Here is a 13,537-nt window from a genome sequence, read left to right on the forward strand (position 1 = left end):
CAAGAACGCTCCCTCGCCAGAAAGGTAGTACAATACCATGGCCAGCTTTGCATGAGATCTGCACCTGCAAGTGCCCCAGAAAACGGGCTATCCCGCGAACGCGGAAGATAGCGACCCGGAATAGAAAGCCCACCTCCTATCTAGTGTACGGAGTACCGCAGCCCTCAACCAGATTCCCGTCGATCATGCCAAGATATGGCATCGGGCATGTCGACGGCGGGGTTTCACGGGACGAAGTCGCCTGAGCAGACATCTACACCACCTACCACGGCTGCGTCCCCCCTTCTTCCGCTGCTTTCGTGTCCCGATAGGTCTTGGCCCGGGTTTCGGGGATCGGACTGCAGCATCAGCTTACACTAACCAATCTCAGGCACAGCCTCACTCCTGGATGGGCGGGGCCGGAATACGCGGGGAAGCCATCTGAACCTGGCTGCTCGTAGGACGAACCATGTTACTATAAAGACTAAAATCATCTCGATGGAACCAGCAATGGCTCGGGTTCCTGCACAGCCGCAGTTCGGACGTCTAAGATTTCGTTGGCCTGCACCCTCAGGGTAACTTGTGTGGTGTTCTGTCCCGTATAAACGGCTTTCGGTCAGACGTCGACTGCTTCCGCTCCCCTGAGCAGCTGCCATGAAGGGGCTTGTCCGGGTCTCGCTATCCTTGGTGTCTCTTGTGTCTCTTGCTGCCGGAGCACCGACCCCGTCACTTGCAACGAGGACGGGTGCCCCAGGTTTGCGTCACACAATGCCACTGTAGTTGACTCGTTCATGTAAGCTCGTTCCCCCCTGGAGCTCGAGACATTCACCAAGGCCGTGACGTGACTGACAAAAGGTCAAACAGCGGGGCTGTGTTAGACACCAGGGGCTTCGTCGGCGTGGACCCCGTCGACAGCTGATCGTGATCTCGTTCAGGGGCAGCACCTCGCTCCAAAACTGGATCGCAGAGTAAGTCTAAAACGCCTCAACCATCTCACCACCCACCTAAGTGTAGTAGTTGCACTAACACCGGCCCGTTCCCTTCCGCACCCCCGCGCGCTAGCTTCCTCTTCCTCCAAGTTCCCTGCGACCTCACGCCCAACTGCCTGGTGCACAGCGGCTTCCAGCTCTCCTGGGAGGAGGTGCGCGACCGCGCCATGGCCGCCGCGAGCGCCGCCCAGGCCGCGAACCCGACCTACCGCGTCGTGGTGACGGGCCACTCCCTCGGCGGCGCCATCGCCACGCTGGCGGCGGCCGATCTGCGTGCCGCCCGGGTCGCCGCCGACCTGTACACGTACGGGTCCCCGCGCGTCGGCAACCTGGCCCTCGCCGAGTTCGTCACCAACCAGCCCGGCGCCGAGTACCGCGTCACCCACACCGACGACCCCGTGCCGCGGCTGCCGCCCATCTGGCTCAACTACCGGCATGTCAGCCCCGAGTACTGGGTTGAGGAGGGCAGTGATGGCGTGGCGACGGCGGATGAGGTTGCGTATTGCCCTGGATACGCGAATGTCCAATGCAACGGTGGGACGACGGGGCTGAATGTCGAGGCGCATCTGTGGTACTTCCAGGAGGTATCCGGGTGCTCTTCGGACATAACCATGACGGGCGGAGAAGGGGGGATGAGCGAGCAAGACTTGGAGGCCAAGCTGAATCAGTCTGCCGAGATGGATAAGCAGCTGGCCAACAATCTGCAGGCAGTTGAACGGCAAGCGTGAAGTTGGATAAGGTATCCATCTGACAAAAGTCTTGACAGATCAATAGGGATGCTGACAGGATGGTACCCATTATATAGGGATATAGAACGTGGATATCACTGACGTCTCGCCATTCTAGTCTTATTGCGTACGTCTCATCAGCGTTCAGCCCGATCTCTATAATATTACCTTAGCTACACAACCGCCTAGATATAACTTCTCCCTCGCGGTAAATACTAAAGTATTACCAGGTACCTAGGTAGCTACCTTATACAATTGCCACAGCAACCTGTCTGAACAGCCTGTCTAGATACTATTTCTACTCTAGAACCCATCAGGGACAAAGGAACTACATACATAAGGTGAAAAAAAGGGGTATAAACTGGCTATCCATGCACCTAAACCTAGAAGATGCCGAGTAGTATAAATAGACATGGGAAAAAGAGGTAAGCAACCTCCCAGGAAGCGACCATATTGCCCCCATTCCCAAGGGGTATCATGCCATACTGTACCTTCTCCTCCATACCTTACACTACCCACCCCTCGTACCAAGGCACAATCACGCAATGCCACGCCGTTTCCGTTTTCCCCGACCCGACCCGACCTAATATCAGCACACCCATGCGCCGCGGTCGATGCCAACGGGACAATACACAATCCGCCGCCCTAAAGCCCCCCTACGCACCTACCACCCACACCCGAAAACAAACGCTCCTCTTCCTCCTCCTCTCAGTAGTCCACCTAACCATTTCGCTCACGAAAACCCAACCCTCTTCCCATCCTGACCACGTCGGAAAAGTCTCTTCGTACTTCCCACCTTGCCCATTTCCCCAAACATGGCCCCCGCCGGCCCGCCCTTTCCCTTACTACCATCCCCACGATCCATCAAACTGGCCTCCAGCCCCGCCTCGGCCTGCCCCAAGCTGCCACTGCTGACAGAACGATGAAGAACCGGAACAGGAGGGGGTTTGGGCCGATCGCTGCTAGCAATCCGGACCTTCTCCTTGACACTCTCCACCCACGCCCTGCTCTCCTCGCTCATCTCGATCTGCTTGGCCCTCGGCCCGGCCATGCCGAGCGCCGACGAGTCGTCCTCCTCGTCCCAGAGGCTGCGCGTGCTGGAACGCGAGCGCGAGGACGCGTCCGACGGCGGGGTGGCGTCCAGCCTGCTGGCGCTCGCGAGCGGCGTCTTGGGCCTCGTGGCTGGCTGCAGCAATGGCAGCGGTGGCTCGTCAGTGCCGCTGGCGGTGGGGCGCCGGGTCTTGCGGAGTCGCAGGGGGGAGACGGGGGAGTGAGCGTCCATCGCCGAGGTTGGGCGACTGGGCGGCGTGGCATCGGCGCGGGCGGCGCCGGTGCGCGGAATATCCTTGACTTCGACCTTGTCTTCCTGAGCGCTGCCGACAGCGGCGCGGCGGAGGTGGTGGCTGGCATACTCCTTGAGATACTCGCCCAGGTCTGCCCAGCCACCGCCGACGCGCACCATGACGCGCTCACCGTGCTCGCCTACACAGCGGATGAAGAGCTTGATGGGCGCTTCGCCGTTGGAGCGGGAGAGGTGGTACAGCTTGATCTCCTGGTTGCTGCGCTGATGGCGGAGACGAGAATTGCGCCCATATGCCGGGGCTAAGGTGAACGACGGAGTGCCGGATCGAGAGTACGCGGATCGCATTGATATGTTAGACTGGCTGCGAGGTATGGCATCCGACCTGGAGCTCTTTCGGGCCGTCGGCATTTTGAAGTCCGGAGGGTTGAGGTTGATCGCGGGAGGCTCCCTGGTCAGACGGATCTTAGCCGGCACTGACTCCAGGATCTCGCTGATTTGCTGTTGAAGTTGGTCATCCATGCCGGAAATGCTCATCTCAGAAGGGCTGTCTGGTTCCGTTGCAACATCATCCTCCGGAATCGCCGACGTTGTGGGCGTGCCTGGAGGACTCGAGAAACTCGGCAGCTCTGTGATTGTGGTCGTCTCGCTGAAGCTAACTGACAATGACCTGCCGCTCGGCCGGAGCGATGGCAGGCTGGGGACAACATCCTCGCGCTCCGCGTCCGTCTGACGACGGTGTTCCGGAGTTCCCTGATCTAAGTCGTCACTAGAAAATGAACCCGTGAACGTGCTGGGAGCTTCGTGTATGATTGTGGAGGCCTCTGACCCGTTACTACCACGCCTCAGGCCATGTCCTGCTTGGCGTGCACCGCACTCCGAAATGTCTGACAACTCAACGTCCGAAGCAGGCAGAGATCGGCCGGCGCCGCCAAGGTCTCCGGTTGAGTGCTGGTGTGAGGCTTCCGAGGCTGATGGCTCTAAACGAGCTGACCCATCAGAAGAGCTTTGAGCACGCTCGTCCTCGGTATCTATGTAGTCATCATCCTCAGGCTGGAGCGCCTGCTCGTCCGCGGTAGGGTGGATCTTTATAACCGGTGGCGGAACATCGGACTGGCGATCAGCGACCCCTGTAGCGCCTTCGTTAAGGGATGACGCCGGTCTTGATGGGAACTCTGTGTCCTGCGATTGGCGGATGGCTGAGTCTCTGGTAGCGACCGTGCTGTTATGTGGTCCCTGGTGCACTGGCTGTTCTGGAGTCGCGGTTACCGGAGCGAACTGCGGTGCCAGCCTGGCCAAGTCCGTCTCCTTGATTCTGCTTTCGCACGCTACCGTCCATTCGCCGTACCCATGCTCGAGAGCATCCACTCGGTCGATCCATTCCTCTGGAAGAGTATCCGGCTGCCCTTCAAGAAGGTCCAGCATGGCGTCGAGGTCGTGTCCAGCCTTGGCCACTTTACGCTCGAGGACTGACTTCATCACTTCGAACTCTCCCGGGTGCAATGCCGCAGGTTCCGTGCCCGGCGTGCTGTTATCGGTCCCAGCGCCATGGCTAGGGTTCGCGCCAAGTCTGATCGCATTCCATCCGGACTGAAGAGCGACCTCGGCGTCGACCAGTGACGTCAGAAATACCGGGACCCTACGCAGCACCAGCAGACGGAAGGTCCAGGACTCCATCAGCTTGGTGAGTTTCGACAGCATTGGAAGCGCCCCCACAGTGGTGGCCGTGATCAGGGCCGTCAGGTCATCCAACCTCGCAATGATAGAGAAGGACATCGCGGAGCGGCCACAATCCATCATTGGCGTTCCCGGCCGTGACAGAGGCATGATGTGGTTGTTCAGAACCTGGTTTTTGATTTCTTCGATATCGAGCTCCTCCAGCTCTTGGGCGATCTTGTCTAATCGCCTTTCGTACGTGGCGACGTCGGCCGCGGGGAGGCTCCCGATGTACTCTTGGTGTGAGTGTTGCGATCCATTGCCTGAGAGCTCGCTGCCGGAGCTGAATAGCCTCCTCTTGACCGTGGGCACCTCGAAACCCGCGGAGCCCCCACCTGCCGGCCATGACCAGGCGGAGAGCTCTTCTAGCCATTCATGAATGCTGTTAGCGGCAACGGCCACTCTGAGCGCAAACGCCTGCTCGGTCGGGGTTGCGGCATCGATGCACGCCTTCAGGCTTCCCGACGGATTACGGAAGGCATCGACTACCGTCCGCGGCGTGAGGTTCGACAGGAGGTCGTCGGTGGTTCGCTGCCGAGCTTGGGAATAGCTGGAATAGCTCGACGTCGACCGGAGGTGGCGGCCTCGGGTCGGCGCAAGGTGCGCGGGGGACTGGGCCGGCGGAGATTCGTTCATCGTTGGTTTGTAAGCTTGTGTCGGTCGTAGTCAGTGGTCGAGCGGACGGGGGCCGCGCAACATAATGATGATGCCCTTCCTACGAGCCAGGCGAGACAGTGGATAGTATTTTCTCGGAGGTTCCCATAGTAAAAAAGAGGTGACAACGACGCAGTCGATGAGGCTTGGAGCCTTGCTGTGATTCGCTGCGAACCGGCCTATTTCTAAGTCGCTCGCTGCTTCTCGCCGCCTTGCTCCGAGCTTCCACCTGGCCTGCAGTGAATTGATTCGCTGAGGGAATGACACAACAGCCAGCGGCGATGGCTGGGTCGTGCGGGCAGCTGCAGCCGCTGATCGGATCAAGAAAGAGTGAATGAGGCGTGCAGGTCAGGGAGGTTGGGTAGCGTGCAACGTCCAACGTCCAACGTCAAACGAATGTGTGTTTCGGCAGGTACCACGTGTAAGTGCGCTGTACGAAGGTATAATGCAGCTTAATGCAATACAATGCAGCGCAAAGAGAGCGACAGAAAAAGAACGAACGACGGCTGTTGGCGGCCGCTGAATGTGGTCGTGTGGAGTTGTAACAAACGAGCGTCGCGCCGTAAACACGGCACAGGTGACAGAAGGTCAGTATGGGCTATGGAAAGAGGAAATCGGGGGCGCGAAGCTCATTTCGAAGAGGCCCCAGCATTGTTAAATTGAGATGCAGACACAAGCTGGGGATCTCGGATCGGCCCAAGAGATTTGATTTCGGAAGCGCTTTGTGCTAAGCCCAAAATGGCGACTACGAGCCGCTACCAAAATGGGGCAGACGTGGCCGGCGTGTTTAACAGCTTTACACTTCAGTCTGGTGGCTGACAGATAGCACAGGAAAAGCACGCTAAGTCGCGTCGTGCCATTTACGGCCGGACTCACAGGGGCATCACGGACCACTTCGACCCCAACGTAATTGGGATGCTCCACTGGGCAGCTGCGCAGCGAACGACGCGACTGACGAGCATCTGGCGGATGGAGATGATCAGAGGCCGCTTGCTTTTTCTCGTTCCTGCCGCTGTCTCGGGACAACTGGCAGAGCAACGAGAATTATTAGACCCCCTTGTTTGACAGCAGTGTACTTATCCGTACAGAGAGCACATAGGTGGATATTTTGTTCGCCTTCGCTTCCACGGATGGGTGTAGGGCAAACGACCTCATACGTATCCGTCTGTATGTGACTTCACTGTTGTAACGACGCTTGAGATATGGTAGCCACGTCCCTCGGGATTGAGCAAGAGCCGAAAGTTGTTCAAATGTCTTCTCTTTTTGAGTCCTACACCTGTAACCAGAGGTGCTCCGTCTACGATGTGCGAGGTACCGTAGGTAAGTAGAGGAAACCAATTCTCAGCCATAACTGAACCTAAGACAACCGAGCCTTTCGATCCTTTTCCGATCCATATTGACCCGACCCATTTCAGCCCTGACGCGCCGCTATCCAACCCGTTGGTATTGCTGGCCACTAGATTCAAAGGCCAGTGGCAGAAAGACTAAGGGGAAGAGAAAAAAAACGAAACCCCATGAACCAGGAAGGGAAACGAAGAAAAGCCCACCCTTCCAGTTCCGATGTAGTGTAACGGCAGCTCATCCATCAAAGCAACAGTGTAACGTGAAGGGGTCAATGGCTGATCCCCTCGGGCAGATTGCCCATCCACCCATGATCGCCACCAAGATCCATCCCCGCCTGCTCACCCCCAAACATCCCCCCCATAAACGTATCGTTGTCTGACGTGTTGAGCCCGCCCTCGGCAGGGAACTGCAGCCACTGGTCAAAGTCAAAGTTGTTTCCTGTGCCCGCGCCGGCACCAGGACCCGCGCCAGTCGCAGTGCCGACGCCGCCGTCCACGTTCAGGGTGGTATACTCCAGCATGATCTGATCGGCCATCGCGACATCGGCATCTCCAATATCTTGATCCCGGCCCTGAGTACTGGGCGGTGGCGTCGCAACGTCCTCGCTATCGGTATGCGGCGGCGTGGCGGCGCCCACAGCTCCAGCCGGAGTTGGGACGGTGACATGATCGCCACCCAGGCTACCGGGGACAAGTGTCTGCGTTGTTGTGTAGCCAAACGGGCTCGTGTTTTCTGCTTCCGTTGAGTTGAGGAAGGAGACGCCGACCGCGTTTTCCGGCGGGGGTGTCGACGGGCGCCCCGACGCAGTGGGCGGCATCATCCCCATTCCCGGCACCATGCCCAGCCCTTGCGGGGTGAGGTTGAAGGCGGGCGCGAGGACGCGGTTGAGCATCTTGCCTGACCGCGCTGCCGATGGTGGCTGGGTCGCTTGTGGCTGTGGTTGGAGCTGCTGTGGCGGCCCACCGAGCATTCCCTTGCGAAGGAGGGCGTCGAGGAAGCCGGTGGCAAAATCCGCGGCTGCGTAGATGTTGCGTAGGTTGCTCATCACGGTGAGACACTCCCTAAGGCCCAGGACGGCCTTGGCGCGGGTCTCGGGAACCAAGCTCTTGGTGTCGAGCATGTGCACGATCATGGCGGGCAGGATCACCGTGACGCCTGTCGTGGGGAGGTACCGCTCGAGGCCGCACCGGCGCAACTCGGCCGCCATGCGAGTGATGTGCTCGGCAGCCTCGCGCACCCGTTGGCGAGCCGTCTCTTGGACCTCGACGGGTGTGCTGGGACCCTCGGTCGGCGACGCGGGGAGGAAGAGCGGTCGGTGGAGCGCCGAGATGGTGGTATGGTAGATCATGTGCAGGAGGTTGCGCTGGACCGCGAGCACCTTGTTCTCGTCGGTGATGGTCACGGAATCGAGCGGCCGATGCTGGCAGCACTCGGGCAAGCTGGCGAACCAGTCTATCAGCTCCTTGTCGACCTTCTCGACCCCTTCCATGTTCTCGGGGTTCTTGTTTGGAAGCAGCATGTGAGTGCTGTTGATTGTCTGATCGGCCCGCACGCCACTGCGGCTGAGGACCGAGTACTGCACCTTGAGCATGTCGCCGATGAACATGCACAGTTTTGCCTTCTCGATGCACATAATGGCGAGCTCCCGCTGCATCTCGGCGTCCCGTATGAGGGCGCACTCAGCTCCAAGCAGCTGGTTGTCCTCCGGTAGAGCCTCTATCTCAAAGTCGGACTCGGTTAATGGAGGCACGTCAAAGTCTTCGCTCTTGATACGAGTCGGCCGCCGCATTCCGAGAGCGACTAGGCGGTCCCGCATCAGGCATGACCACCACACGCGCTTCCATAACTTCTGCTTCCGTGGGATCATGGGCGTCTTCGCCGGGTCTCGATGCAGTCCGATAGTGTGGGCCAGCGAGATGGCAACCCCCATCCAGTGCCAGGTGTCCTTCTGGTCGTCCGGCGTCTCGTACCAGTAGGTCATGAGCAGCAGGCCCTGGACCAGGATCAGGCGGTCCGTTTCATAGTCGAAGTCGTAGAGAAGCCTGGTCCTGGAGAAGAAAGCCCTTCGCGCATCTCTGCGGCTATCGTAGCCTGCATCCTTCAGGAGCGCTTCGTCGACGAAAGCGGTAGCCGCAAACATGATGGCGTGGTACAAGAACAAGCTGACCTTGCCGGACGCGCCGCTGCGGTCGTTGACCATCCTCAGGAAGTCATGCAGCTCCAGGAGCGGCATGTACGGATGTACATACTCGATGTAGGCCGCGAGCAGCGCATTTTGCAGGGGCAGCGGCGGCAGCGTGAAGACCTGCTTCTGTACGAGATACTGCCTGTCCTCAGAGAGGATCCTATCCGGGAGAGGTTTGATGAAGGCAGGCCAGTCATTAGTCTGCTCAAGCACGGGTTTCAGCAACGGGTGGAGGAAATCGGGCGCCGAGTTCGGGATGCCCGGTGTCACGGGAGGGAAGGCCGCCAACGCCGCCAGCGCTGGGCCTGTTCCGGTTGTGCCCAGCCCCGCTGTCGGTTGTTGATCTGTCAGATGCAAATCAGTTGGGAGGTTCTCATAAGCATGTGGTCTACACTACATAGTGAACTATGCTTTGCCCCCGTTTCCCGTCTCTGGCATGTGATTATGCCATGCGCTTGCGGGCCACGCGGGGTCTGGGATTCCAACTTACACAGCAGACGGGTGGCTGATTGTGCGCCACTGGCCCCATTCAGGGGAAGTGTGAACGTTCCATTGTTGAGAGCAAAGGGTGGCTTTGCGAGATTGGCGGTGATGATAGGGGGAGCTGCGCCAATGCTCTTTGCGCGCAATGCCTCGGCACTTCCAGCCCGCGCCCCCACCACTGCCGGGTTGGAGTTGTATGGTAGGTTCTTTCTGGAAACACGAGCGGCAGGGTGTCAGCGATCAGCCATTCCGTTCTCGCAACGCTCCTTTGCATCTGAAAATGACGCAATTGGACGGTGTGAGGCTAGCAGCCGTAGATGAAGATCGAAGCTCAACATCTCGCAGACTTTCACAGATTCCACGGAGGCAGCAGTTGGGGTGAAAAAAAAGGGGGGCACTCACTTCCGTCGACGGCTCTCCTGCACTATGCATTCCACATCGTCCCACCGGCAATTGCCGCAGGGCGCGCCCTCAACCACATCGCAGCGTACCTTGCGGGCTCGACATGACACGCAGGCCCGGGCTGCTCGTCGTTTTGTGACTTTGCCTTCTGTAGAGATCGACGCCCGCTTCTTCGGCGATTGCGCTGTTGCCGCGACGGACGGAGGTGCTGGTGGCGGTGTTCGTGAGCTTGGCGGCGCTGATGATGAAGACCGAGGCGAAGGTGTGTCTCCGGCGTCCGACATTGTGAGGCGAGGGTGTAGGCCGAGGCCCAAGAAGGACGCTTCTAGTATACTTCAAATCGTTCAGTCGTTGTCGGCTAGTGAGTCCCGCGCCGGTCGACCAGTGCCGTGTTTTGAGAAGATGGGTGTGAGGACGGCGCCTGAGTGTGTATGTACCGAGGCCTGTCTGCGGCAGTCCAGTGGCGGCGTAGCTTTCTATGAGCTTCTCAAGTAGAATATCTGGAATACCACTACGAAAAGAAGGCAAGTCTTCTACGTTCGACAGAATTGGTGTGTAGTAAAGACGTTGTCAAAGATTCAGTGGGGAGCATGGGGACCCATCTACTATTAAATTCCGCCATAGCATTCCGTCGAATCCAACGACGATACGTACCTTCCTTGAGGAATGCACATCAGCATGAAAGATGGAGCCTTGGGGCCATCACCTTCATAGCCAAGCCAGCGGACATGGATGGATGGCATTGCCCGGTTTGGGAAGCGTGGGTACTTCATTGACGTCGAGAAGCTGCTGTTCCCTGAACTTCCTTCTTCCGTGCAAGCAAAAATGTGGACTTCCTGGCTGTAATGTATGGCAAAAAAAGGGTGCCTGACTCTGAGGAGCTGGCACGTCCTCGCCTCGTCTCATCGAAGGCAGAGAGTCGTACATTATGTCAGATATGAAACTTCATACCTACAGCCAGTGAAGATAGGTATGTACATCGTTTGCCAAGGATTCTCACATTCTATCACGAGGGTTGTAGGCCTGTCAACTTCACAGAGCTGAGCTGGTGAAGGTGATGACTTCAGCTTTCTGCTTCTGACAGAAAGTAATAAAATAATGCTCCTGTCACCTGGCCGTGGAGCAGCCCCGAATCGAGCCCTTCGTCCGACCCCGGCCTCATGGCGGGATCCACCGCTCCCTTGCAGGCAAGCCCACCCGACTTCGTCTCACGCTGATTGGACCAATTGGGGTCGAAGCAGGAAGTTTCTCCAGCAGCTCATTGCTGCTCGAGCCCCGCACCCCTCATTCCCGCCAAGGGGCTTGTGGAGCAGCCAATCAGGTGACGTCTGCTGTCCCACATGAGCCGCGCGGGATCGCGCCTACACGTGCAGTTTGGGTTGAGACAGGGGTTGGGGCAAGGGAGACATTGATCGGTCAACACGGTCGAGGAATCTCCTTGTTCAGCTTGAATTACTTGTGTATGTCGATACACGTGTAATCGGAGGCTAGGTCGGAGCCCTGCCTCGATGGATCAGCTAGGGGGGGCGCAATGAGGAATTCCGTTTCGGAGGGCACGCGACCACTTGCAAGTTGCAACTGAATAAGTCTCAAACTCTCGAAAGGGGGGAGCGAAAAACAAGCCGTGTGTCCCGCCATCGGGGCTGATTGGGATGGTCAACCTAGGAAAATATGTACAAGAGCCACACACGCAGCGACATTGATTTTGAAGGAAATCTACACCGCATTGTTATGTACTAGTAGGTTGGCAAGAAAAAAAGCGGGTGCGGCAGCGGCAGATGCCATCGGTGTCGTTCTGCTGAGACCCTTGCTCATCGCTCGTTTTTGAGGCGAAAGGGCGAAAGGGCGAATCGCATCGTGGCCATTAGACCGAACCAAACACCTTTGAGGTGATGCGCACTGGTCGCTGCCAACACCTCCCCTTGATCCGGCATTCACCTAATCAAGTCACTTGCCTACCCATCACACTGCTGAAGCACTAGACTTTACAAACGTGTACGAATCAATGAATAAAAGAAAACAGAAGGGCGTCGGCAAGACACGGAGCGGAAACGTAAGAGATTATCAGGAACACGAGTAAGTGACTGCTACACAGTAAGTTAACCTACCAGGTATGTAAGGAAATACATACCTACCAAAACCTGGGGATCAACGCTTTACTCCTCGCGGTTAGTTCAGGACGAAGCTTTAACCTGGATCTTTCTGATTCCTTGTCTCGGCGTCGACGGTGAAGTTCGGATTTTGTCTCGTCACTTTCCAGGCCACAAAAAGGGATCAGAGAGGGAGCAAAAGAACCGCCACTATACGGGTCGTTGATTAGTGGCGAATATTGAGCAGCAATCCTCCCTGCGTAGTCGGCCGATGGTTGTCACAAGCCGACTCTACTTCCGAGTCAGTCGGAAATCCCCTCTCGGCTTCTGTGGGCCGCGCCGGTCGGGAATGAACCCCGCCCACGACGCGCCCTTGAGACTTCAGGCTCCACTTTCTTCCGTGTTCTGCCTCTGCCGGTCCGCTGCCATTCGTGGCCTGCATGACGGCATTGTTCATCATCCTCAATCGACCATCCGGGGGACGGATTCACCTTGTCCTCCCAGTGGTATCTGCTCTATCCCCTATAGATGATAGAGTGGCCGGTTGTATTGTACCGTTCGCGCCAGTTCTAACGAGAGCGAGGTGACGCTTCCACTTGACCGTTTGATGCACCCAACGTCGCTTCCCGAGCCGCAGGCGGGCTGCCCGGCCGTGAACGGTTTCCGGGTTGCATCCAACGGGCGTTTCTTTGAGGGCCAAGATGATACCTGGTAGGTACTATGTATTGTACCTATGTAGAGATTATAATACACTACATACAGTTACTTTTACTGTGGAGAACCACACACTTCATAGTACCGCCTTGTCATTGACATTCTCATCCTACCCTTTTTCTGCGAAGATGCTGCAATGAACTCTGGGGATCAGCGAGAGACTGGTGCTGAAGAAATACCTCCACGTTGAACTACTTGTTTTAGGGAGTATGCGTGTACTGTGTAAGCTAAGTACACTACGAATAACTACGGAGCTCAATTCCCGCGACTCTCACGATTCCTGTCCTCTTGGTCATCGGCCGACCCGCCCCGCTCATCTCCGGCGTATCCCCAATTCCGTCCTTTCCCGGCCGTCGGATGCGGGAGTTGGGACAACCGGATAGGGATTGGCCAAACCGGAGTTAGGCCAGCAAGGTGCATGGTAGGTGCGGTTCAGCTGAGGTGCAAGTGGCTTCGCGGCGGGAGATGGAATCGCGCCGGCAAGTGGTGGCTTATTATAAATAACATAGAGGCTATCAGAATGATAGTCTTGTCGAGGCTCGATCAGGATCAGATCAGATGCTTATCAGGAATGCTATGCAGTGCTTTCGACAAAGTGTGCCTTTTGCGGCGGGTGTGTGCGTCTTGTTGCATGTGAAAACCATAATTGAAGGGCACCATCTTGGCGAAGGCTCTGAATGTCACGCGGGCTGCCTCCTTGCTCTTCAACGGATCTCTCCGTCAACACACAAGCAAACTTGGAGTTTGAACAGTCTAGCTAGTCCTTCTTGGGGAAAAGTCAGCTCGCTTGGCGTGCATAATGCGATCATGTTTTTCTGGGGAATTATTTGCGAATAGTAATAATATCCACCGCTGCACATTATCACACACCTTCTTGGACTCGCCAGGAGCTGCCAAGAGGCCTAAGCTGGGCTTCACCCCGAAGCAATGCGGCGGGGCAGAGTTCGTGACAG

At 57.4% G+C, this 13,537-nt stretch overlaps 3 protein-coding genes across 3 annotated transcripts; 1 reads left to right on the plus strand and 2 right to left on the minus strand.

Moving 5' to 3' along the window:
• Positions 1-489: 489 nt before the first annotated feature.
• B0T15DRAFT_483389 (Alpha/Beta hydrolase protein) lies at positions 490-1,696 on the plus strand (the record flags this gene model as incomplete). Its single annotated transcript, XM_062866159.1, has 6 exons — positions 490-554; positions 695-772; positions 844-886; position 947; position 989; positions 1,042-1,696. The coding sequence occupies 6 exons, from the start codon at positions 490-492 to the stop codon at positions 1,694-1,696; spliced, it is 843 nt and encodes a 280-aa protein (XP_062724591.1).
• Positions 1,697-1,963: 267 nt separating this feature from the next.
• B0T15DRAFT_119292 (uncharacterized protein) lies at positions 1,964-5,589 on the minus strand. Its single transcript, XM_062861604.1, has 2 exons — positions 2,386-5,589; positions 1,964-2,187 (listed from the first exon to the last, which is right to left on the minus strand). The coding sequence occupies exon 1, from the start codon at positions 5,346-5,348 to the stop codon at positions 2,430-2,432; it is 2,919 nt and encodes a 972-aa protein (XP_062724592.1). The 5' UTR covers positions 5,349-5,589; the 3' UTR covers positions 1,964-2,187; positions 2,386-2,429.
• Positions 5,590-6,846: 1,257 nt separating this feature from the next.
• Positions 6,847-10,276, minus strand: B0T15DRAFT_119350 (fungal-specific transcription factor domain-containing protein). The gene is made up of 3 exons (XM_062861606.1): positions 9,781-10,276; positions 9,386-9,588; positions 6,847-9,239 (listed from the first exon to the last, which is right to left on the minus strand). The coding sequence occupies exons 1-3, from the start codon at positions 10,062-10,064 to the stop codon at positions 6,979-6,981; spliced, it is 2,748 nt and encodes a 915-aa protein (XP_062724593.1). The 5' UTR covers positions 10,065-10,276; the 3' UTR covers positions 6,847-6,978.
• Between the last annotated feature and the right edge of the window lie 3,261 nt (positions 10,277-13,537).

Source organism: Chaetomium strumarium (assembly GCF_033439665.1).
Source record: "Chaetomium strumarium strain CBS 333.67 chromosome Unknown B0T15scaffold_2, whole genome shotgun sequence".
Classification (NCBI taxonomy): Eukaryota; Fungi; Ascomycota; class Sordariomycetes; order Sordariales; family Chaetomiaceae; genus Chaetomium; species Chaetomium strumarium.

Coding starts and splice junctions, on each gene's coding strand:
- B0T15DRAFT_119292 (XM_062861604.1), bottom strand. CDS start 5,348: ATGAACGAATCTCCGCCGGCCCAGTCCCCCGCGCACCTTGCGCCGACC.
- B0T15DRAFT_119350 (XM_062861606.1), bottom strand. CDS start 10,064: ATGTCGGACGCCGGAGACACACCTTCGCCTCGGTCTTCATCATCAGCG. Junction 9,589..9,780: donor CAGGAGAGCCGTCGACGGAA/GTGAGTGCCCCC, acceptor TCGTGTTTCCAG/AAAGAACCTACCATACAACT. Junction 9,240..9,385: donor ATCAGCCACCCGTCTGCTGT/GTAAGTTGGAAT, acceptor TGCATCTGACAG/ATCAACAACCGACAGCGGGG.